This window comes from Lichenostomus cassidix, chromosome 18 (genome assembly GCF_008360975.1).
Source record: "Lichenostomus cassidix isolate B80296 chromosome 18, HeHo_3.0, whole genome shotgun sequence".
Lineage (NCBI taxonomy): Eukaryota > Metazoa > Chordata > Aves > Passeriformes > Meliphagidae > Lichenostomus > Lichenostomus cassidix.
The window spans coordinates 10687906-10711777 of NC_139498.1; the positions used below are offsets into that span (position 1 = coordinate 10687906).

General features: G+C 48.0%; 1 protein-coding gene across 4 annotated transcripts in view; it reads right to left on the bottom strand.

The window, feature by feature from the left end:
* Positions 1 to 1189: 1189 nt before the first annotated feature.
* Positions 1190 to 23872, bottom strand: part of MYH10 (myosin heavy chain 10) — a 95784-nt gene continuing 73101 nt past the window's right edge. For all 4 annotated transcript variants that reach the window (XM_085077990.1, XM_085077988.1, XM_085077989.1 and 1 more), the window contains 25 exons: positions 23597 to 23718; positions 23202 to 23271; positions 22942 to 23102; positions 22259 to 22367; positions 22041 to 22172; positions 21027 to 21233; positions 19763 to 19900; positions 19151 to 19274; positions 16646 to 16817; positions 15658 to 15870; positions 15415 to 15559; positions 14134 to 14340; positions 12982 to 13086; positions 11822 to 11974; positions 11243 to 11491; positions 10474 to 10686; positions 9350 to 9562; positions 7999 to 8160; positions 7266 to 7394; positions 5993 to 6081; positions 5525 to 5648; positions 5232 to 5440; positions 4383 to 4491; positions 3946 to 4118; positions 1190 to 2813 (listed from right to left, as the gene is read on the bottom strand). In XM_085077990.1, coding sequence (XP_084934116.1) covers positions 2669 to 2813; positions 3946 to 4118; positions 4383 to 4491; positions 5232 to 5440; positions 5525 to 5648; positions 5993 to 6081; positions 7266 to 7394; positions 7999 to 8160; positions 9350 to 9562; positions 10474 to 10686; positions 11243 to 11491; positions 11822 to 11974; positions 12982 to 13086; positions 14134 to 14340; positions 15415 to 15559; positions 15658 to 15870; positions 16646 to 16817; positions 19151 to 19274; positions 19763 to 19900; positions 21027 to 21233; positions 22041 to 22172; positions 22259 to 22367; positions 22942 to 23102; positions 23202 to 23271; positions 23597 to 23718 — 3873 coding nt within the window. In that variant the 3' untranslated portion in view covers positions 1190 to 2668. The remainder of the gene's footprint in view (positions 2814 to 3945; positions 4119 to 4382; positions 4492 to 5231; positions 5441 to 5524; positions 5649 to 5992; positions 6082 to 7265; positions 7395 to 7998; positions 8161 to 9349; positions 9563 to 10473; positions 10687 to 11242; positions 11492 to 11821; positions 11975 to 12981; positions 13087 to 14133; positions 14341 to 15414; positions 15560 to 15657; positions 15871 to 16645; positions 16818 to 19150; positions 19275 to 19762; positions 19901 to 21026; positions 21234 to 22040; positions 22173 to 22258; positions 22368 to 22941; positions 23103 to 23201; positions 23272 to 23596; positions 23719 to 23872) is intronic.

A 23872-nucleotide genomic window follows, 5' to 3' on the forward strand; every position in this document is an offset into this window, starting at 1 on the left:
CTGCCTTATTATCCCCCACCCCTTCCCTTGGCAATGCCGCTCAGTTTGGGGACAGGAAAAGAGGCACTGCTGGGGCTGAGCAACACCATGCCAGCCTCTGCTGCTGGCACTGAGTGGGGGGACACAATATTTCATTTGGGGAAGTGTTGGAATCCTCCAGCTGCTGTCCGGGTGATTTTTCGCCTGCTTGGAGCAGCTGGAAGGAGTTTCCTGTGCAGAAAAGCCAGGCTGAGGCCCTTCCCGGGATGCTCCATCCCTTGCCGTGCCCAGGGCTGTGCAGTGCAGTGCTGCCTCTCCCAGGCCGGGCTCAGCTCCATCCTGCCCAGCCCTGGGGCAGTGCCATGTCCAGCCCTGGAGCAGTGCCATGTCCAGCCCTGGGTGACCCTGCACGGACAGCCCTGGCAGCACAGCCCGTTCCTCTGGGAATGCACTCGCTCCAGCTCCTGCCAGAGCCTCACACCCTCCCCTCCCTCCTGCCCCATCACAGCCCAGCTCAGCCTCACACCGAGCCCAGGCTCTCTGCCAGGGACAGGGACAGGGCCTGCCCCGGTTCCAGCCGTGCCACAGGGAGGGAAAAGCCCTTCCTCCTCTCTTTTCCCCAGCATGAGGAGCAGCATCCACAGCACTGAAGGAAAGGTGCCCAGGACTGACCCGGGTTCCATCCAGGAGTTCCTCAGTGCTGGAGGCTCCAGCCCCAAGCCAGGGCCCTGGAACCACATGGGAAGGGTGGGAGCAGCGAACCACCCAGCCCCTCCCAGCCCCTCCGGCTGCTCTGTGCCCTCATTCCCTCGGGTTTTTAACCCACTCACCTCCCTCCTCCCCTTCCCACCTCTCCAGGTGGGAAGCTCCCAGCCGCGACTCCAAGTCTCTATCTCCTGCAGCTCCTGGGCCTTTCCTGCCCCAGCTCTAGGGCAGGTTCTGCACCCCAGGACAAATCCCAAAATACGGGATGTAACTGCTCAGGCAGGAGCCCAGACCCTGCTGAAGGCAGAAGTGGGGCTGTGCCTGTGCCACAGCCTGAGGGGCAGCAGGAGAGCTCAGAGCTCCCTTTGTGCTCCAGCTGGGCTCTGCCAGTGGCATTCAAAGGCAAAGGCTCAGCTCGGACCAAGCCATTGATGCTGTATTTAGGTCAAAATAAAAGGAAAAAAAAAAAGCAAGCAAACAAAACAGGAAGAAGGGAAAAGGCAGCTTCCAGTCATATCTCGTTTATTAAGGTCTATGCCAGCCTCGGGAGAGCTCTTCCAGTAAGTAAACAGAGCAGGCGGCCGCATCTATAATGAATAAATTTATTGTCTTACAAAAATCATTGTCTAGAAATATGGGTATACAAGAAAACAAGATATTTGCAGTCAGACGCCTGGTGGTCAACAGCCAGTTTGATTAAAAATATCCAAACACACACAACAAAACCTTTGCGACAGATGTTAAAGCTTTTAACCAAAAAGGGAAATCCATGGGTTTTGAGCATGTGGCAGAGGAAGTTTCCTAGTTAACACTGATTCATTGTCACTAATATCAATAATACCACTTGGACTAGAGAGGTACATGATATGAAGCACAGTCAAAATTAATACATTAAATCATTGTTATATAGGCAAATTATATATGTAACGTTGTCTTAGTACTGTAGTGTCTAAGGCACTTTCTGTAATGTCAGTTTTCAGCTATTTAAACAAAAAGAACGCTAACTACTCACTGTAATACTGCTCAAAATAAAAAAACAACAACAAAACAACAACAAAAAAAAAAAGGATTCACATCCACTGGCATGTTAACTGTAGGCAGGCAACATCCATCCATCCAGGGAGCCCCGAGCCCCGGGCCTGCAGGACCCTGGGGCTGCCGGGGGTCCCGGAGCCTCCCACGGCCTGACTCGGCCTCACATTAATAAATTAGTTTTGCCTGTGCTGTGTGTTTATTTCCCACTGGTGTTCACATTATCCGAGCTGGGTGTCCGCAGGGCCCCGGGGGGCTCTGAGCACCCAGGGCTGTACAGGGGACGGGGAGCCACCGCGGTGTGCCTGGACTGCATGGACACGAACGGATGGAGCAGGTGCTGAGAACACTTCAAATGGGATTGCAGGATAAAAATGGACACTACTCACTCATCCCTACGCTTCCCTCTAACACTTCCCAAGGCCGTTTTTCACAGTTCACTCAGGGGTTGTGTGCGGATCACAACAATGGGAGAAAAGAAAGAAACAGGTGCGGTTTGGTCTTCACTGATCCGAGAGACTGCGCCCAGCCCGGAGCCTGAAGGATGCTGCTGGACACAAGGCATGCACAGCCACGGCAAGGGGGCTGTCCCGGCCACCCACCCGCTGGGAATGACGCTTCTGGATTGATAAAAAAAAGGTTCATCCTTCACATGATGCTTTAGAAAATGGCTTTACAATGAGTATCTGGAAAAGAGATGCACTGAACAGAGACGATCCCGGTTGTTTACTATATATAAAAAAGCAGTTGTACCTATATCTGAAGCAGGGTACAGTGTGGTGAGGCTGGAGAGCCTTAAGACATAGTTGACCTATGATAAGGAACCTTGTAGCACATGCCGAGGGTCGTAAGGCAGCTTTCCGGCCACAAGGCAGTTCCGAGGGCAGGGCAGGGCGCTCCGTGTGCTCCTGCCCGGGGCTGGAAAGGTCTCTGCATGCAGGCGGGTCGGGCTCTACTCGGCGGGGGCGGGCGGAGCCTCGTTCACATCGCTGCCTTTGCTCTCGGCGTCGTCGTCCGACAGCTCCAGGGATGCTCCCTCGATGTGCAGCTGCCGCCGCCCCGAGCGGCTCGAGGAGAAGGTGATGGGTCCTCCCCTCCTGCGAACGAGAGCAGGGTGAGGGTGCTGCACAGCCCAGGCTGGCACAGCAGCACGGGAGGGGTTGGGCTGGGGGATCCTAAAGCTCGTCCTGTTCCACCGCTGCTGTGGCAGGGACACCTCCCACTGTCCCAGGCTGCTTCAAGCACTGTCCAGCCTGGCCTCGGACACTGCCAGGGATCCAGGGGCAACCACAGCTTCTCTGGGCACTCTGTGCCAGGGCCTCCCCACCCTCCCAGGGAGGAATTCCTTCCCACTATCCCATCCATCCCTGCCCTCTGGCTGTGGGAAGCCATTCCCTCTTCTGTCACTCCAGACCCTTGTCCAAAGTCCCTTCAGGTACTGAAAGGTCACACTGAGGTCACCCTGGCAGCCCTCCCTGCTCAACCATCTGGGAATGGGGCAGCTCAGCCCAGGGAAAAGTGTTTTCCACAGGGAGTCTCAAACCCTGCTCCCTGCCCAAGGAGCCAGAACCCTATGCTCCAGCACTTCGGGCACTCTAGCATTCCTCTTTAGCTTATGCCATCACCTGGAGTTTGCAAGTCTCAAGTCACCTAAAATGCTGTCTCTGCAGGAGCACCAAGCACAGACAAGAGCAGGTTCTCTAAATTCCAAGGCTGCTCAGGGAAGCTCAGCTCAGCTCAGCAGCTCCAGCCAGGCCCAGTCCCTCTGAGCCTCTCCATGTGGCTCATGGGCTACAGAAGCCTGCTGACTCCCACCTGTCCCTGGCACAGACTTGGATCCCATAGAGCTGCTCTCAAGGAAACTGCTGCAACATTCCCAAAAGTGAGGGACAGGAAAAACAGGATCAGTACCAGCCACTGGAAAAGCACAACAGAGTCATCTCCTCTGTCACATTTACCTATGGCTGTGTCAAACTGGCTACCCAGGGAACCTGCCAATGTAAATTCTGAAGAGTTACAGCTCAAGAGCTGTCAGGAATATCCCTGTGGAATATCTGGCAGCTTCCTTGTTCCCATCACCAGGCTCCTGTTTGACACATTCCCTGATCTCAGCAGCTGTGCCCCTGCAGTTCCCCAGCTGGATGCTCCCCAGGGATGAAGCACCATGGATGTCTGTGGGCTCAGAAGGGCTCAGGTAAATCCCAATCCCAGTGCTCCCATGGCACTGACCTTAGCCTGTTTTTGAGGGTGCTGACCTCCCTGCTCAGCCCCTCGTTGGCCTCTGTGGCATCGTCCAGCTCCCGCTGCAGCTTGCGCCGGGACGCGTTAGCCCTCGTGGCCTCCTCCTCTGCCTCCTCCAGCTGCCGCTTCAGCTGCTTCATCCTGGCATTGGCCTTTTCCATCTGCAACCAAAGCCAGCACTCAGATCACCCCAGCAGCTGCACCCCATGTCCCTGTGCCCCCGACTGGGGATGCAGTGCAGGCTCCAGCCCAAGAACTCCAGGGTGGGAACAGCCCATCCCAGCAGAGCTCACCCCAGGAAAATCCCTGCTGGGCTTTCTCTGTTGGTTTCATCATCACAGTAGATTCCCTTCAATCCTTCCATTACAATTCCTCTTCACAAGCCCTTCCCACCCCACAGGGGTTTTACAGAGCCCCTCACCCACCTGCTCCTTGTACTGGTCTGCATGGCGCCGCTCGTCCTCCACCTGCATGAAAACCTCCTTCAGCTTCTTCTCCGTACGACGCACCAGTTTGTTGGCAGCTGCTCTTTCCCTGCAAGAATCCAAAGCCATCGTTTGTCCCAGTACCTGGAGGCTGGGAACACAGGATCTGTCCCTCCTGAAGGTGTAAGTGGTACCAGAGCTCTCTGAACATGCAGACACCAGCAGTGGGACTGAGCTGGTGTACCAGGGCTGGCTGGGATATAGGGATGCAGCTCTGAGCACAAAGCCTTAGCCCTGGGGCCATGAGAGCATGGGACAGGCTGGAAAGGGGGCTCAGCAGATGCCTTCACAAGGTGATAGAACAGAGCAGCTTCAGAGCTGCTGCTTAACCAGTGACACAGTCCTGCTGCAGAGCACAGGAAGAACAACTCCCACCTGCAGATGTAGGGAGGAACCAGGTAAAAAAGTGCATTTTGAGAATAGGATTGCAAAGACAGATGCATGAAGATTTCTGGAGAGCACCGTATTCATCTCAGCTCAAACTGTCTCACCCAAGCTGTTCCTCTAACCAAGTAACCAGGGATGTCAAAGGGAAGTTTCACCTTATCCCAAGAAATTCCTGCAGCACCTTGTGGCTCTGGGACATCAACATGTTCTAGAGCTCATCCAGCTGTTAGGAAGCAAATTGGCTCTGAAACTTCCAACCCCAGTTCCTTTACAGCTGCCTTGTTAAAGTGTATCCCCTAAACAGGAGTCTCCACACAATAAACCCAAGGCTCTTCAGAAACTTCTAGCATGGAACTTTTAAGCCATTCAACCAACACAGGCAACCAGGTTTTTATCCCTTACTTGGCTTCCTGCTCAAGCTGTTCTTCAAGCTGTGCAATCTTGGCTTCTAGAGTAGAAATTGTTGCCTTGAATTTGGACTTGACAGAGCCCTCCAGTTCCTGCAGCTTGGCCTTGAGCTCCTTGTTCTGCCTCTCCAGCTGCTGCCGCGCATTCTCGCTCTTCTGCGCCGCGCTGCGCTCGCCGGCCAGCTCCGCGTTGAGCGTGTCCACCTGGCAGGGAGGGGACAGGGGTCACTCAGGGCCACCAGAGCCTCCATGGAACCACAAACGCAGCAGCAGCTGCCCTTGGCTCACCTGCAGCGTGGTCTTTCGGAAGCGCTCATTGAGCAGCTCCATGTTGCTCTGCTCCTCCTCCAACTCCTCCTCCAGCTGGGCAATCCGAGCCTCCAGCCGGCGCTTCTCGTCCAGCAGTGCTGACCTGCACAGGGGAAGGGGTCAGGGGGTGTCCAGAGCCAACAGAGCTCCTGGGTGGGTTACTTAGCATCAGGGAATCTCCTGAGCCGGAAGGGATCCCCAGGGATCACTCAGTCCAACTCCAGCCCTACCCAGACACCCCAACAGTCCCACCCTGTGCATCCCTGGCAGAGCTGTCCAAACTCTCCCGGAGCTCTGGCAGCCTCAGGCTGTGCCCATTCCCTGGGGAGCCTGGGCAGTGCCAGCACCCTCTGGGGGAAGAACCTTTACCCTAAACCCCCCTGGCCCAGTGCCAGGCACTCCCTGTCCCCTGTCCCTGTCCCTGCCACGGCCACAGGCTGCACTCACTTTCCAGAGGCGCTGTTGGCGATCTCATCCGCCAGCTCGTCCCGCTCCTGCTCCGCATGCCGCCGCGCTCGCTCTGACGCTGCAAACTCCTGCCCAGGGCGGGAAAACAGTCAGTGCAGCACCAAAAATCATCCTACAACTCCTGCAAACAATCGAGCCTCCCAATAACTTCTGGGAGATGCTGTGACCTGGGATGTCCCTGGGGGGCTTTAACGGATAAGCAGGAGCTGTGGAAGCCAGCAGGACACATCGGCTGGATATTCCCTCACTGCCCTGTGACTGCAATGGAGTTACTTCTCCTTGTCCCTGAAGTGTTCCCCACACAAAGCAAGGGGGAAAAATATCTGTGAAGCTCAGTAACATCCAAACCCTCAGCAGCAGGAGAAACCACTGTGCCACGTGCTCTGATAGACACATTCAGTGTCAAGTAGGCACTAAATTAGGCAAATGTTTTTGGCTCTTACAGAGTTCTCAGCATGAAGACAAGAGGAAAATAAAAATTAAAAAGCTTTAGCACAACAGCATACCCAGCACTGAACCTCAGATTATAAATCCCTTTTAAGTGGAAGAAACACTCAAGCATTTGCTAATGACAATGAAATGAACTACAAGTGCCACACTGATGTCTGAAGGCCACCAAAGCCCACCTGGAGAAGCTCCAGGCAGTGCCAGGTTATCTCAGAAGGCTCCAAGGGAAGTATGGTGATTCTGGGCACCTGCTGCAAGCCTTGCTCTGCAGCTAAAGCAAAGGAGGCACAGGGACACTCTGCAGTGTCTGACCTTGTGGCAGCACAGGGACAGAGTGGAAGATGAGACAGACGCAGCAGGACTTGGAGCTCTTACATAAATTGCCAACACTGAGGGCAAACACGCCCAGAAGAGAAAAGGGCTGAGAACCTGAGAGGGCAGGGGGATAAACCTCCACACACACAAATGGTCCACTGTGGCACCAGAGAGGGAACTGAAAATATATAAACCCTACCAATCCATTCCAGTGCTGACACTGTGCAGTGCTCCTCTCAGACACTCCTGAGAGGTGAAGCCTCAAATGTGTTTAAGCAGCAGTTAAGCTTTCCTGCTATCCAGGAAGTCTAGACTCCTGGAATGATTCCTGCAGAACTGTAAGGACCTCACTGATGACCTGGAGCAGAGGAACCAGATTTCTGGCTCCAATTTCTCTGTTCCATTCACTATGTTGCTTGTTACTTTTTTTACTCTCTGATCTTTGCCTTGCTCTGGGAAGAAAATCAAGTCTCTCAGATTTCCATCTCACCTCTTGGAGCTGGAGTATTTCTGCTTCGAGACTTTTGAGCTTCTTCTCACTCTCTTTGGACTGAGCAAAGATCTCATCCCTGGATGCTCGGGCCTCCTCCAGCTCCCGCTGGTAGTCCTTCATCTGAGCCTGCAGGTGGAGAGCAGGGTAAGGAAAATCACAAAATCCATTCTAGCTCTGAAGCATTTCAGCCCTTAAGGGATAAGGCCTTTCTCCCAAAGTAGCTTCATTCCACTCAAAGACATTTCCAGTTCTTCTGTTCATAGTAAAATTTCATTTTCTTATCTTTCCACCCCTCAGTGCTCAGTCAGAAATATCACATTCCAAGACTTCAGTCACTCCATAGAAAATCACAGGGTGGAATGTTAGAATGGCCTGGAAGGGACCTTAATGATCATCCAGTCCCACCATGCCATGGGCACGGACACCTCCCACTATTCCAGGCTCCTCCAAGCCCCATCCAACCTGGTCTTGGATATTTCCAGGGATGTGGAAAGTATTTCTGCCTGTCACAGGGGAGTTTGGAACGAGATGAGCCTAAAGGTTCCTTCCATCCCAAACCCTTCTGTGATCCTATAAAAGGATGAGTTTTGGGCAGAGGACAAGTACAGGTCAGATCCTCTCAGAGCCATCAGTGGAGTCTGATTCTCCTTCTGCCTTCAGCTGCCCTGAACGGAAGCAGCCCCCAGGCAGTTCCCAGGACAGAACCAACTCCCTGCTCAGCTGTGCCTACCTGGAGCTTCCTGAGCTGCTTGATGGCTTCATCCCGAGCCTTGTTTGCAGCCTCTATCTGCCCCTCCAGGTCCTTCAGGTCCATCTCCATTTTCTTCTTGGCTGCCACAGCCAGCGCCCGCTGCTTGCGCTCATCCTCCAGCTCTGCCTCCAGCTCACGCACCTGGGGACCAAGGACAGCTCAGCCTCTGCAGGGCACACAGGGACCCCTAAGGGCCTGCCCAGAGCACAGGAACACCTCTCCATGGGAAAAGGCTCTGCAATAGCAGCTAACAGAGAAGGCACTGCCAATGGCAAGGCCAAATCCCAGACTGGAAGCAGAGACTCTGCCTTGAGCAGAAGGGAAACCCAAGGGAAGGACTCAGCATCAGGAGCAGCTCCAGTTCAGCCTCCTGCCCACCACTCCCATCCACCCTCAGGGATGGCTCCAGGGCAGATGTCACTAATTCTCATTGGAAAATAAGAAGCAGAATCACCTCATTTTCTCAAGAAAACAATGAAGCCATTCCCTTTGGACAGGCTGTTACTGGCATTTATACACCAACAATTTTTCCCAAAACAAAACAAGTGTGTGAACAGCCAGGTAACATGGACTGAGCCAAACCTATGCAAAATTGAACTGAGCCAGAAATGCCACAGGTTACCAACATGAAAGAATATTTGGTTTGAAACAAATCTCCCTCCCTGTGCAAGGTCAGGAACTCTTGTCCAGCTCAGGTAACAGCAACTTTGAATTGCAGTGACATTCCAAACCCTCCAGGCCAGGTTTATTCCTAAGGTATCTCTACATTGGTAGTTCTCAATGTTTGTTTTCTAGTGATAAATCTTGAAATATTGGCTGGCTTATTCCTCAACACTTCATGTTGATTTAGAACCATCTTCTCTTAAAAACATGAACCTCTAAAGGCATTTCTTGAGTCTCTTCTGATCTCTGTGTTCCCAGAATTCTCAAGTCCAGTGAACCTGGAAGCTCTGCCATGATTTGCCTTTAGGAAACTGTTCACCTGATTTCTGAGTCTATCTCAGCATCCATGGATTTGCTGCTGAACTTTTAATAGGATGGGCTTGAAGGTGCAACTGACATATCACTGTCCTTGGAATATACCCAGGCAGCAACAGCCAAACCTCATGGTTTTGGAGGCCACCAGCAGCTGCCTGACACCACTGGTGACAGTGGCCAATCCTCAGCCAGAACTATTCTATGGTGTGCAAAAATTCTATGGTTTGGGATTTCCAATAGGATAGAATCTTTAAGCAAAAAGTTTTATTTTTCTGGTAGCACAGAAGGCTCAGAATTTTGGCAAAAGACCCTCCCCCACTTCTGACCACAACACAAAGTAAAAGAGACATACTTGTTTCACCAGCATCCTCTTCTTCTCCTCATTCTGTTCATCTCTGGCTTGCAGGTCTCTGTCAAACTGGGCTTTCATAGCCTGCATGTTCACCTCCAGACGGAGTTTGGCATCTTCTGTGGCCTGCAGTTCATCTTCCAGCTCCTCCAGCTGAGTTCTCATCTCCTCCACCTGCTGCTCCAGGGTTCTCTTGGACTTCTCCAGCTCATGGACCTAAGGCACAAACACAGATCAGACCCTCTCCTTCAGGGAGCTCACACCAGCAGCTTCTAACAGCAGGACAAGCCAGTGACTGCATTTTGTGCCTCTCTGAGCTGGACAGTGGAACAGAACAGGCAGAACAACATCTCCAGGTCTCTGTTTGAGACCCCAGCAGGTGTGCAGTGCTGGGAGGTGAGGGGTGCAGTGGCACAGAACAGCAGCAGTGCTGAGGCAAAGCCTTCAGCCCAGTGCAGGTGCCACCAGTGCTGAGACAGTGGCCAGGCTGCTGTGCACAGCTGGAGCCTCACCTGGGCCAGCTGCTCCCCCAGCCCTGGCCTGAGCCTCACCCCTGAGCAATGCCTGGGCTGAAGCAGAGGCCCCACTCACCCCACACTGTCTCAGTGCAGACCACTCCCTTACCCAGGCCTGCCAGGAGGGTCAGTCTGGTTCCTGGATCATGCTGTGACATGGGGACAGAGCACAGACCACCAGGGAAGGGCAGGGGGCCTTTGCTGCTGCCTCCACTGGGTGCAGGAGGGAGGACACTGAAGGGTCACAGCTCTGATCTGCCTTTGATTCAACCATGTCCTGCAACTCAGCTTGACCAAAGGTAACAGAAATCCTCATTATCCCTCATTTGCATATGAAAAAATACACCCACCAACATGAAAATGAGGAATGGCTGTCCCCATCTATCACAGCCACACATAACCAATTCCATCTGACTGCAGTCCCATCTCCACAGATCCAAAAGTATAAAACTGATATCTGGGATCCCTCCATGCAGAAGGTGAGACTACAGCTTTTTGGGTCAGCTTCAGAAAGGTCTGTTCTTGTGTCAAGGACACTTCTCCAGCCAGGGAGTTGTCCCTGTTATTCCCAGAATGCAGTCTGTAACAAACAGGCTGTGGAACCATACTTACATTTTTGCCCACATCATCTTTGGAGCTCATCAAATCTTCCATATCTGTACGCAGCTGCTTGTTCTGCCTTTCAAACTCCTCCTTGGCTTCCAGGGCCTCCTCCAGAGCCCGAGCCAGGGACAGGGCTTTGGTTTCCTTCTCCCTTGCCTCTGCCTCAGCACGATCTCGCTCCTCTGCATATCTGGCAGAAATGTTCTTCTCTTCTGCCAGCATCTGAACAGAAGAAATAATTAATCCATCTCTTAAGCTCCACAGTCAGGTCCTTCCTGCCTCAGGTGTTTTCTCCAGGAAGTGGCTAATGCTCTAAGTTTAATTGGCCTTCAGAAGCTGTCTGGTCCCTCAGTCATGATCAAAGTGCCATTAACAGAACAGCTACAGCTCCTTTGGGATGAGAGGAGGAAAGCAAGCTACTCATCAAGACTCAAGTTTCATATGATTGCCATCTTTCACTCTTCAGATCCTTTTTTAGTCTACCTTGAGGGATTACAAAAAAACTCTTAAGTTTTTGTTCCAGCATAATGCTCTTTTTGTATATGAAGAGCTGATTACTTGATCTAACAAGCCTCAGAGATGGCATTTGGCTCACAGAAATTGGGAGTGACAAGTTACTCTTAACAAAGGCCAACTGCTCACAGAAGATTTATCTACCAATAACCACAGCACACAGGTCAGACCCTCCTTCACACAATGCTCATTTCTGCAGCAACAATAAAAAGATGCTGCTCAAAAATCCTAAAAAAAACATGAAGATGACAGGAGACTGGAGTACCTGATCAAACTTCTTCTGCTTTTTCTCCAGGTTAGAGACAATCTGGCGTTGGTGATCCAGATCCACCATCAGGTCATCCAGCTCCTGCTGCAAGCGGTTCTTGGTCTTCTCCAGTTTGTCATAAGCCAGAGCCTTCTCCTCCAGGCGCTGGCTGAGAGACTCCATGTCCTTCAACAGCTTCTTCTTAGCTTCCTCCAGGCCTTCAATGGTTCCCAAGTCATCATCTACCTTTTTCTTGGCCTCAGCCAACTGAAATTTAATAAAATAAAGTGTCTTAGTGGATCATGAGAGGGAGGAAAGACATCCAGGTGCAAAGTGCAGAGCCAGGAAGAGATGTTTCTGCAAGCTAAGGGGACACAACCTGGGAGTTTTCAGGGAGCTAAGCAGGGCAAACCTCTGCCCATCACAGTTCATTGTACACATCAGTACTGCAATGGAGAAAGACAGGAGATTTTATTCCAAAATCTGGTCCAGCACCTGTACAAGTCACATGATGTGTTTTCCACAGCTTTGGGACACCAATTTGTTCTCCTGGGATGTGCAGGCCCTGCACAAATCCTGCCACTCACAGCAGCTCACCTGGGACTGCAAGGCCAGCATCTGCTTCTCCAAGTTCTTTCTGGCCTCCTCTTCCTCCTCCTGCTGCTCCTGCAGGTTGTTCTTCTCCTCTTCCAGCTGCCTTATCCTGCTGCTGAGGTTGAGCTTCTGGCGAGTTTCCTCCTGGAGCAGCTCCTGGAACACAGGCAGGGGCAGAGCTCAGTGTGCTCTGAAACCTCCACAGCTCCACATGTGCAGTTCCAGGGTTACTTTTCTCTCACATTTTGGGACAAGGACATGCTTTATGAAGACAACTGTTATTTGGGTTTTCAAAAAGCCAGTGGCAATTCATTTTAGGCACACTTAAGCCTTCATAAAGCATATTTCTGATCAGAGAACCCATGCCAGAGTCTCCTCTAGAAGTTAATGGAAGATACTTTTCCATCTTTCAAAGGACTAGCACAGAAGTCACCTTCAAAATGTATTTTTCTTTTTTCAGACAAGCACAGAGCACAAATTTTAAACCACCTGGGAAGAACATAGAGCAGCAAATCCTGCAATGGCAGCAAGCTTCTAGGTTTCTCTGCATTGCTTAAATATGAAGGTCACTTTAAAGGCAGCTGTAATGTGGCAGTGGAAACTTCTGTCACAACAGAAACTAATAAAAGGTGTAACCCCCATCCCAGCCTCTCTCCCCCATCCTGCTCCCTATGAACCCCTGCAGTTGTGATTAACATTATTCAAGGAGTTAAGTGGTTTTTTATACAGGGAAGATAAAATACACTGAAGTGATGAACTCCTGAAGAAAGCTGCATGTTCTTAATTAAGAACCAAAAACTGACAGTTTGAACTTCAGCTGTTAGAACCTGAAGCTGTCAGTACAAGACAGGGTATTGTTCCTCATATATCTCAAGGATATTGACATTAAATTCTACCTGGAAAGGGTTTTTTTCAATTTGATTCTTATCTCCCACAAAGACATAAAAGAGAACTACCAACTGTCAGGTAGTGAAGCTCAGATAATGAAAAATTGGTTCCATGTGTAGCTGAGCCATCCCAATCCATCCCATTTCACTGGGCTGAACAGGAAATTCATCTTCTACCCAGGGGACTTTCCAAAGCATGAATGAAAATGTATTTTCTGTCAGCATTTCCTGAGGAGCAAAGCTCCCGTGCCAAGTCCAGCCCTGCTGCACACACACCTGTGTATCCTGAAGCTGAGATTCCAAACTGGCTGCATCCTTGGCAAACTTGATGCCTTTCTTCTCTGCCTCCTCCAGGAGACTGGAGACATTATCCAGCTCATTCTGCAAAACAAGAATCCAAAGGTAACAGCAAAGCCCAAATCCCACTGGAGCTGGAATTGCACAGCACAAAACCTCAGCAAATTCCAGGTATGTCAAGACAGCAACAGATCCCAACAGAGAAACACAAGCTAAAAAACACTGAAGTTTGGCTACAAAATTGAAGTTTAATGTCTATCCTGAAGTGCAGTAACAAAACAAAACTTATGCTATTAAGACTTTATGACTCTATGCTATTTAAGACTTTATTAAGACTTTTAAACAAGACTTTATGCTATTAAGCTCTGATATTTAGCATAGCACTCTGTTCTAATACCTGCATTCACACTTTAATGCTATTTTTAATTCTAGAACCATATATTTCATGGAAGCATCAATTTAGGGATTATCAGGGTGGCAGTTGGGTTTAAAAGATCACTGCAAGAGAAAAGGTTATGCCAGGTGCCAGCTTATTATTTTGGGCTACACTACTTTTATATACAGTGAAAGACAAGCTGAAAGTTTCCGCCAAAGAGAACTGGGCCATTTCCTTTTTGAAGTGCTTTAGCTGGATTTACCTGAAGTCCTCATTGCTGTGGTTCAGAAGTCAGCCATGGCTCCATTTTGTGTGTTTGTTCCATTCCCAAGGAAAGTGAGCCTATTCTTGCAATCCCTCCCTGCCAAGCTCCCAGTTTTGAGCACAAAAGCAAACCTGTGGCCATCAATCTTTGCCCAAACCTATGCAAAAGCTCAGCCCAATCTACTCAATTCTGCAGCCAAGCCAAAAACCTGTATTCCAGCTGGACTGTGCAGAGCTCCCTACAGGACTTGCTCTCCAGGATGGAAGCCTCATCCCTAAAAGCCACTGTAACTCTCACACAGCCCAAAATGTTCAGGATTGATGTCACAGCTCTCCCCACCTGAGGCACTTCACCACTTTAAGGCCTCCCAAGTCCATGAGAGTCCTTGCTGAGGTCACCTCCCACATCAACCTCAGGCCATTCCTGCACATGGTTACAACTTTGAGTTCCTTGCCTGTTTTCCAGGATTTTGGGACTTCCAGAGTCTTACCTGCAGCTTGTTCGCCTTCTCCGCCAGCTCCACCCTGAGCCTTTCCCCTTCTGACACCTTTGCAGTCAGCTCCTGCACCTGAGCATCAAGTTTCTTCCTCTTGTGCTCAGACTCTGCCTTGACCTGCTGCAGCACCTTCACCTCACAGGCCAGCTCCTTATTGTCAGACTCTAAGCCTTGCTTGTTCTTTTCAAGGTTTGCTTTGAACTAGGAAAGACAGAAGGGAAGAAATTCAACACTTAGTTACAGGTGAGTATTTCTGCTCAGAGGGATTCTGCAGGTCAGCCTTGCATGTTCAGAGAGAAGCCAAGGGCTCAGCAGGATGTGAGCAGGGAGGGGTTGAGATGCTGCTGTGTCCCATTCTGGGTGCAGGGTGTTCCTCTCCCAGCCACCACAGGTAACAGCCAGCAGCAGGAGATCCCAGATCTGGGAGGTAGCACTGCAAATGACTGTTTTGGGAGCACTGGAAGGAGGAAGGAATGTGCCCATGAACAGATCAGCATGGCTCATCTCACAGAAACAAAAGGGAAGATATGAACCAAAGCTGCCCTGATTTGAGTAGGCAGAGCAGGCTGGAAGTGCAGAACAAAGCAATTCTCAGCATTGCACTGACACTTGTAAAAAGCTTTTTAAAAAGCAATAATTGGCAGAAGGGATGTTTAAGTGTCATTCTTGCTATATCACCAGAGCTGATACCAGCTTGTCACAGGACCTTTGTTTCAGATTGCAGGGTATTTTTCCATCTTTTCATGCTCCTATTGAGAATAATTATTGAATAAGGAGCGGAAGACATGCAGAAGATTTTCAGGTGAATAAAGCTGATGAAAATCATAGTTTAACTACTACATTTCTCACTAAATTTAAAATACTAAGGAAGCTTTTGAAGTATTCCCAATACATAAAAACATCACTAAAGGATATGAGCTGTCCACACACACATTTATGGATGACCCCAACTGTAATTTCAAGAACTAGAGACTTCCTTTTCAGCAGTACTGGAATAATCTCTTTCTGAACAAGAATAGGAATGTGACCCATCCCTGCCTCCTGCTGCCTGCTCTGGGGCTGGTGGCCAGAGGACACAGCATGAATGTGCTGCTAAAAGCTGCAATATAGTCAAACCAGCAGGATAAACCTCCTTCAGCTGAATTGTGATGCACTTTTGGAGGACAGCTTAGCTCTGTGGATATGGAAAACCTGAGCTCAGGTATCCTGGAAGGGACCACAGAATCTGTGGTATTTATACAAAGTTCTGGAGCAGAAAATTCATTTTCTTCTCACCCTTTTGGCCTGCTCAAGCTGTTCAGAGAGCTCTTCCAGGGCAGTAGCATGCCTCTGCCTGATCTCCTGGATCTGGGCTTCATGGTTTTTGGTTTCCTCTTCAATTGCTTTCTTCAGCTCAGCCACCTCCTGTTCTCGCTTTGTCCTGGAGGAAGCACAGAGGGTCATCAAAAAAATCAACATTTTAGTCTTTTGTAAATGAAAGATGAATTTCAATGGTGCGTTCTGACACAATGATCCTACCTCAGCTCTTGCTGTGCTGCAGTTGTATCCAAAGTATCTTCCAATTCAGTTTTTAAAGCCTCCAACTCTTCACTCAAATCCCTTTTCTGCTTTTCTGCCTTGTTCCGTGATGCCTTCTCAGACTCCAGATCCTCCTGGAGCTCTGCAATCTGAGCCTGCAGCTCCCTTATCACTTTCAGTGCATTGTTCTTCTGAACTGCTTCTTCATCCCCTCTGTCAAACACAGGCACAACAGTTAATGGTGTTTCACCTCCTCTCATCACCACCTCCTTAAATTATCTACAAAAATAGCTTAACTTTTCCACTAGAATAAAAAAAACCATAAAAAATCATAGAATGGTTGGATTGGAAGGGATCTTAAACACCATTAAATTCCATCCCCTGCCATGGGCAGGGACACCTTCCACTGTCCCAATGTCCAGCCTGGCCTTGAACACTTCCAGGGATGGGTAAGAGATACCACAGATAAAACCCCACAGTTATTCTCAAGAGCCCACCAAGGTGCACTGTCAGAATGATCAAGCTTCAGTTTACAGTCAAGTATTCCAATTCTGTAGATCTCAACACTGCCCCAGAAATGTTCCATCTGTAGAATTTTCTATTCCTGCAAAGTTGTACTTACAGAAAACTGATGGTGTTCAGCATAACATGGAGTATCATACAAACCCAGATAAAGTCTGTCCTGCCCAGCACTCTGTTAAGACCCACTGAGAAATACACATTTTTCCCTTCTGAGGCTGAACTTTGGGAGGGTAAAAAAGCTCCCAGAGCTCAAACACTATTACACCATGTGAAACTTCTTTTTGCAGCTTTGTACAGCAAGGATGCTGAGCGAGAACACTGAATTCCTTTAAATCTGCCGTGTCTATGCACAGCACAGGTGTGCAGAGCTGCTCCAGAGCTGGCTGCTGTTCCAGCATTCCCAGCTCTGATGTGCAGCCAGGTGAAATCCAGTTTGGAATTGGGAGCAAGCCTGTCCCACACTGACCTGGCCAGAGCAGCCTGCAGCTCCTCCTCTTTCTTGGCCAGCTGGATCTTCAACTCCTCAATCTGGGCTTGCAGCTCAGCTATTTGGTCCTGCAGGTCTGTTGTTTCCCCATCCAGTTTTCTTTTAGCTTTTTCTAACTCCTGACGGGTCTTCTCCTCCTTTTTTAGGCGTTCTAAAGGAAGCAAAGAATTATGTTCAGATGGAGTTGTTTCTCTCGTCACCCTCAGGAGGTTTGGGGTGGCAGGAATGGTGGGAAGTTTAATTTATGCTGCCTTAATTCTTTCTCCAGTCTACAGAAAAATGAAATAGCAACAGAGAACTGTATGATTTAGTCAGAAAGTCAGTGTGTGACAATTGAGAATAGTTTGCGATAAAGGAACAGAAACATCTTGGTAGAAAATAAGGAATGGGATCTGACAGAGCAGCCTGAGCTCTTAGGCCAGATAATCACAGACATCAACACTCAAAAAAAGAAGATAAATCATGGACTGGAACAAATGCTGGCCTGCATGGCTTTGGAAGGGCTAGGCCAGGCTCCAAAAGGTCTACTGGAAAATAGTGTAGCTCAAAGAAAACTTGAATAAACCACTTTTGCAAGTATCTGTGCTGCTTAATCACAGCCCATCAATACTTAGCAAAACTCTGCAACCCTGACAGCTTCCTCCCAGTAATTTCACTGTGCAGCTGGGATATTCCTGCCCTAAGGAATTCTTTGGGACAACTATTCCATCAGCAGTGCCACAGCAATCAAACACTGACTTGGCTCTGGTGGCACAGTAAGACAGGTCCTGGCTGTGCTGCCCACATCAGCTGATGAGCAGGGATGGAACAGATCTCAGCCACAGAAGGTTCTGCTGAGCAGAGCTTTAGCACAGCTCTCAATGCACTGGCATACACTGAGAATTCAATGTGACAGCAGGAGTTACTGCATTTCTCATCACCCTTGTTCAGTACTTTGTGGGTTCTCAGTGCAGAGATTCCCCTCACACCCTTCCTAAGCCTCCTTCTGGATCAGGATCTTCTCTGTGGAAAGGGAGCCCTGGTCAAGATGCACCTCAGAGCCACCCTGGGCTATCTGGGATTTTCCAGACAACCTAAAGTAACACTGCTTTTTTCTAAACAGTTTCACATTCCAAAGGAGTTATACTTTCCCCTCTGTTTTTACATTGTGTTCCTGGTCAGTGACAGTTAGAGCAGTGTCACAAGACTCAATTTTGTAATTGAGAAAGTTCACAGCTAACTGAATTAATTTTTTTCCCCAAATATCAGTGCCTAGCAGTGCCAAGACTCTAGCAGAAAGACTTTAATGGCTTCTTGAATCATCTCCAAGAGTAAATATCATTTTACTCTGCTTTCCTAGCCAAGAAATTGCATGCCTTAAATATAAGCTTTAATTTCCACTTCTAAGGTCATCAGTCTTGGAATGGCAGCATAACCAAACACATCTGTCAAGTTCCTAGTCCTGATTTAGGCACAGAGCTACTCCAGCATTATTTTCCAGGGAGTAAAGCTTACTTAGACCCATCTTAAGGTCTCTGAATACAACTGTCAAAGACAAGGTTCATCAATCACTGCTACTCCTATTAGTTCAATACCTTCCTACACAGATAAGGTAAAACTTTGATATTCTTCCAGAAGCACATCAGCCTTATAATATGTAGCAAGACAGGCCATAACACACCAAGTGCAAGAACTATTTCCAAATTAGGGCACTGAGAGCAACTTTGTCTATTATTTTGCAACTTTGACTTGGCAGCTCATTAATGTTGCACAGTATCTATAGTAATTTAAAAAAAAACCCAACCATAAAATCAAGAAAGGTTGCATATGGGGCAGGTTTAGCTTGTGACAACACTGGCAAAACAACCAGCAATAAATGGCTAAAGGAATGGAATCATTTTAGATGAATCATGGAAGGTTTGGATTGGAAGGGACCTTAAAGCTCATCTCATTCCAAGCCCCTGCCTTGGGCAGGACACCTTCCACTAGACCAGGCTGCTCAATAACAACAAAACACTATAAAACAAAATAAAATATATCGATACATATAATGCAGATAGAACATTAAGAAAAGCAAAACCATTGAGATTCGCTTATTAAAAAACAATCCTGGAATCCTAAAGAGTGTCTTCTGCCATTCCTACAGAAATACATTGCTCTGATGTTGTTACAGAAAAGTGGAGCAACTCCCCAGGAGCCAGGATGATTTCCCTGGGTGCTAATGGATCCAGGCAACAGCAGGAATATCTGAGTGTGCCTATGAAGGAAATGGATTCTCAAAAATGAAAACCTAGCAAGTTCAACAGGAGACAGACTGAGCAGCCAGATGCAACAGGTCTTGCAAGAGACACAAGTTTCCTTCAGGAATTGGCTGAAGCAGCAGCTATTGAGTATGTCCAGCTCAGGTTACACTGCACAGGCTGAGCAGGCTCTGCATCCCCAGTGATCCATTCCCTCCTGGCAGCATGGCCAAGCTCTTCACAGGCCATTCCAGGCAGAACAAACCTTCCAAATCAGTGATCATCATTTCCTGCTTGTTCTTCAGTTTGGCCAAGTTTTTGGCTTTTTCTTCTTCTTCAGCCAGCTGAGAAGAGCATTCAGCAATTCGATCCTCCATCAACTTCTTTTCCTGGGGAGGAGAAAGGGGAGGAAAAATAACTTGTAAAACAGAATTTAAGGGTCCCTAAACAATGCAGATATAGGAATGTACAAAACCCATGGTGGGAGTCTCATACACAAATCTAATACAGATTTCATTTCAAGTGATTGTCAATATTAAGATCAATTGGAATTGTTTAGAAACACAAACACTTATTTTCCAAGAGAGCCCTGGAATTCAGCACACAGAATAGCATTTGGAAATCTGTTTGTAGAGAACAATAGAGCTATAAAGAGCTTTTCCAGCTCTAAGATTTGGAAGAGTCATGGAACTGGGAAGAGTGCATGACAAACTGCAATGTCAGTCCAAACTCATCTCCAGTGTCTCAGCTTTGCCCTGTTCAAGCTCCAGGTGTCCAGGTGCAAATGTCACACACAATGTGCCAGCAGCTTTCAGAGCTGCCCCTTGGCACCACTACTCCTCACCTGCAGCATCTCCACCCTGCACACTGGTCTCACCTTCAGAAATTTGGAATTTTGGTCCTCCAGCAGTAGGATCTCTTCCTCCATCTTCTTGATCTTTGCTTCAGCTGTCACTTTTTCAAGCTGCAGCTTCTGCCGAGCTCCCTCCTCCTCATCAAGCTGTTCCTCCAGGTCCTGGGAAGAGAGGCAACTGCATCTGTGCATTTTCCAGGTTATCCATGTGGTAACATTTACTTTTTTAACTCAGTGACAAAGATGTGTTATTTCACAAAGTCTCTTGCCCTAACACACACTAAACCCACCCCCCCCTTTTTTTTTTGTTAGATTCATTTACAGGATCAATGATCTGGTGAGGAAATCAAGGGCCTTGGGATACACATGGAATTTTTGATGCTCTGTATTTCAGCTTTGGGTGAAATGTGCTGTCTAGGAAACACACACACTTCCACAGTCCTTCACCTCCCTAATTCCAATGATAAATTAAAAAAATTGTCAATAATGACAGCCAAATCAGATCAGACTTGATGTCAAGAGACTTCCCAGCACATTGCACCTGAATGGGGCACCTGGTGGAAAAATTCCAGGCTCTGGGAAGGAATTCCACAGGAAACAGCTCACCTTATTACAATATCACAGCTGAGCCAGTTCAGATATTGGCACAAAGAGCTAAAAAAGCAATAATGCCCTGTACTTCTACCCATTTGTGTGTTTAATTATGATTCTCAGCCACACACTAATGGACATTTATGAAAAGGTATCAAGAGCTGTGAGATGTGGAATTTATTTCCCCTTTGAAAGACAGGTAAGTTCTCAACTACTCCCTTTTTCAGGGACCCCATTATTCAAAAGGAAGCATCTAAATAATTTGATTTGCACAAAAAAACCTCAACCAAGTAACTTGGAGGGAATGACATTGTCTTAGTAAAGTCAAATGAGGAATATTCTTCCTGATGCTCACTGGATTTCAGTCCAAAAAGAACATTTCTTTCCCAAGTGACACCACCCCATCAGTCTGTCTGTAGTCCCCATGGAGTCATTCCTGGTTCTGTCCTCTAAGAAGCACTTTGCTGCCTTTAATCAATTCTCAGCACACACTGACTAGGCATGAGCAGCCTGACCTTCCTTTCCTTCCTCACCCTCCCGTGCCTGGAGATCACACAAAGCTCATCACACTGATGTGTGAGAGAGAACAAAAAAAATTCATCTTAATCCACTCAGGAGCCAAATTTTTCTGTCCTGTAGAGCTGCTGAGGGAGTTTCCCCATCCTACTTCTCCATCTCCAGTCACTGAGAACCATACCTGGATATGGCCCTGCATTTTCTTCTTCTCATTCTGCAGTATTTGGTTTCTTTCCTCCTCCTCCTCAACCCTGGATTCCAAATCATGAAGAATTTCTTCCAACTCTTGCTTTTTGGCAGCCAAGCGAGCCCTCATCTCCTCAGCCTCTGCAAAGAGCTCTGTCTCAGCCTGGAGCTGCTCTGCAAGGATGTTCTTCTCCTCCAGAACCTGCAAATACAAAAGGCAGTAAAGCTTTAAAAATGACACTTCAAAGTCTCTCATGAGAGATTATACCTGTGACAACTACAGAGGTATTTCAAGGCCAAGTGCTGCTCCAATTCCTGACTCCCAGCTCCACATCCCAAACCAAAGAAAGGTCTTTAGCAGCAGTCCAGAAGACACCAGCTTTGGCTCCAGCAGTGCTTCTGGACTGTTTCCTGCACTCATCCTGCAAGGTGGCAGAGCAGTGCCATGGGCTGATCCTGGCACCTGGAGTCACTGGGACACACAGCTTGTGGCCAGTCCCAGTCCCCATCCCTGAGGATGCCACTGCACATGGAGCCACTGACTGTCACTCTTGGAGTGTCCCCACCCAGCCAATTCCTCATCCACTGAGTGATGAGCTCCATGTCTCCACTTTAGGGACCAGGATGCCATGTGGGACAGTGCCACATGCACATGTCCAGGTAGTTGACATCAGCTGCTCTTCCCTTATCCACCAACACTGTGATGCCACCACAGAAAGCCACCAAATCTGTAGAGTTGTGCCAACTGTCTGCCCACAGCTTGCCCAGCCCAGGCACAGAGTGACAACTGCCACTGAATTTCTCCTTTAAATGAGGAAAGGCCATAAAATTTAATTTTGTTAACATGTTTCTACATCCCTGGGGGAACAGCTCATGCTGTATCTTCCTGTTCCACACTCCAGCTGAGTGAGAATCACCTGATTCTCTTTTGCTCCCCAGCCTGGCTCCCTCACATGGGACAGAGCACAATTCATGTCCTACACATCAGAAGCTGATCTTGGACACAAACCTGTTGATGTTTCCTCTCCATTTCCTCAAGTTCTGCCTCCACTTTTGTTTGTTTTTCTTTCACCTTCATCAGCTCCTCATCCTTGGCTTGAAGTTCTTCTTCCTGACGAGTGACCTGAAGAAGAGGCTTCACCTGCAGAGGTTTGAAGTGAAAGAGTGAGAACCTGCACTCATCTATTTATAGGTGAATAAAACAGAATAGAACAGAAATGAAGGAACCTTGGTGAAGACTCTCCACCACTGCCAGTGCCTCAGCTTCAAATATGCAGCACAATTCCTCTGCAGGATTTTCAGTGCACTCAGCTGCTGTTGCTTCTTTGCAAAGGCCCTGAAGACAGAGCAAAAAGTTTGTGTTAAATAAAGCTGATCACCATTTAATTTTTAGGTTAACAAACTCTAGAGTTGCAGACCATAAATAGGTTTATTGATAAGTTTCAGTAACTATACTGAATTTATAATCCCTTGCTCATATAAAGAGTCAGAGCAAGAGCTGGACTCACCATTTCCAATAATTACATATGCTATTTGTTCTTACTCTCAACAGGCTTTTTTCTTATAAAGACAAAATCAGGATGGATTAGCTACTTTAATTTTTCAAAAAAGCATCTTCCCAGAGTACTTCCAGGAACCCCCAGTGGGCCAGGAGGAGAGATCTCCTTTGCAGCCACCATAAAGAGCTGTGTGTGCCACAATGGCAAGAGCAAGCAAAGGAGATATTGTTAAGGAATGAAAGGTGCAAATTCTTAATTGGCAAAAGTTCACTTAATACCCAGGATACAATTACAGTCCATCAGGCAACACACTAAGGAAATCTGTCCTGAAATTGAAGTTTTAATGCACAGGTCCCTATCAGAGAGGCTTGAGAGACCCAGAAGAAGATCCAACCCCAGGAGCACACTCACTTCCTGGCCAGGTATCCTCTGCACACTGCCTGGAAGAAGATGATGATGTCTGTGATCTTCAGGTCTCGCTCTTCTTCCAAGTGTGCCAAGACTCCAGCTCGGAAGAAGATCTTGCTCTGTCCAATTCTGTACAAGTTGGGGTCCAGCTCTAAGGCTCTGATCTAAACAGACAGGTGATGACATTGCTGTTACACCAAGAAAAGCATCATTTTTGGAGGATTTTTTCAATGTTTTGACAACATTTAGCTATGAACACTTACCATACGCTCACAGGCTTGCTTACCATCCATGAAACCTTTGGGAATTGCATTGGGAGTGAGGATCTCATACCTTTAAGGCAAATGAAAAAAACACCTTTACATTCAAAAATAAGCAATATGATTTATAGTATAAATTTATAGCATTAACTATAGTTCCCAAGTGCACAGGGAATTTCTCCAGGAGGTTTTTCCAGCAGCCAATTTCAGATTGTTTCCCTTTCCCTACTGTCTTTAGAATAACTTGTAGCAGTTAAACACTTGAAGTTCAAGGCCTCACACACAGGTTTTGATTTTCTATGAGCTGGGTTGTGGGAAGAGGGAGGAGTGTGAGGTCTTCATTCATTTTACAAGGAACTTTAGCTCCTAAGAACTCAAAAGTCTGTTCCTGCTGTTACCTCTGTCTGAATTCCTGGAACACTATCCTGTTGGGGAATCCTTGCCGACAGATCCTTATTCCTTCCAAAACCCCGTTGCACCGGAGCTGATCTAGAACCAGATGTGGGTCCAGTTTTCCAGCCTGGACAAAACAAAACAAAGATGATTTTTAATTTCTATTAGTGGAAAACTGTCGTTTCAGTTTTGCAGGCTGCTCTCTTCAAAGCCAGCTGTCTAAAGAAGGAGATGTGCAGGGAATACTGAGGGGATATTGCTCAGTGTGACAACAAAACTGT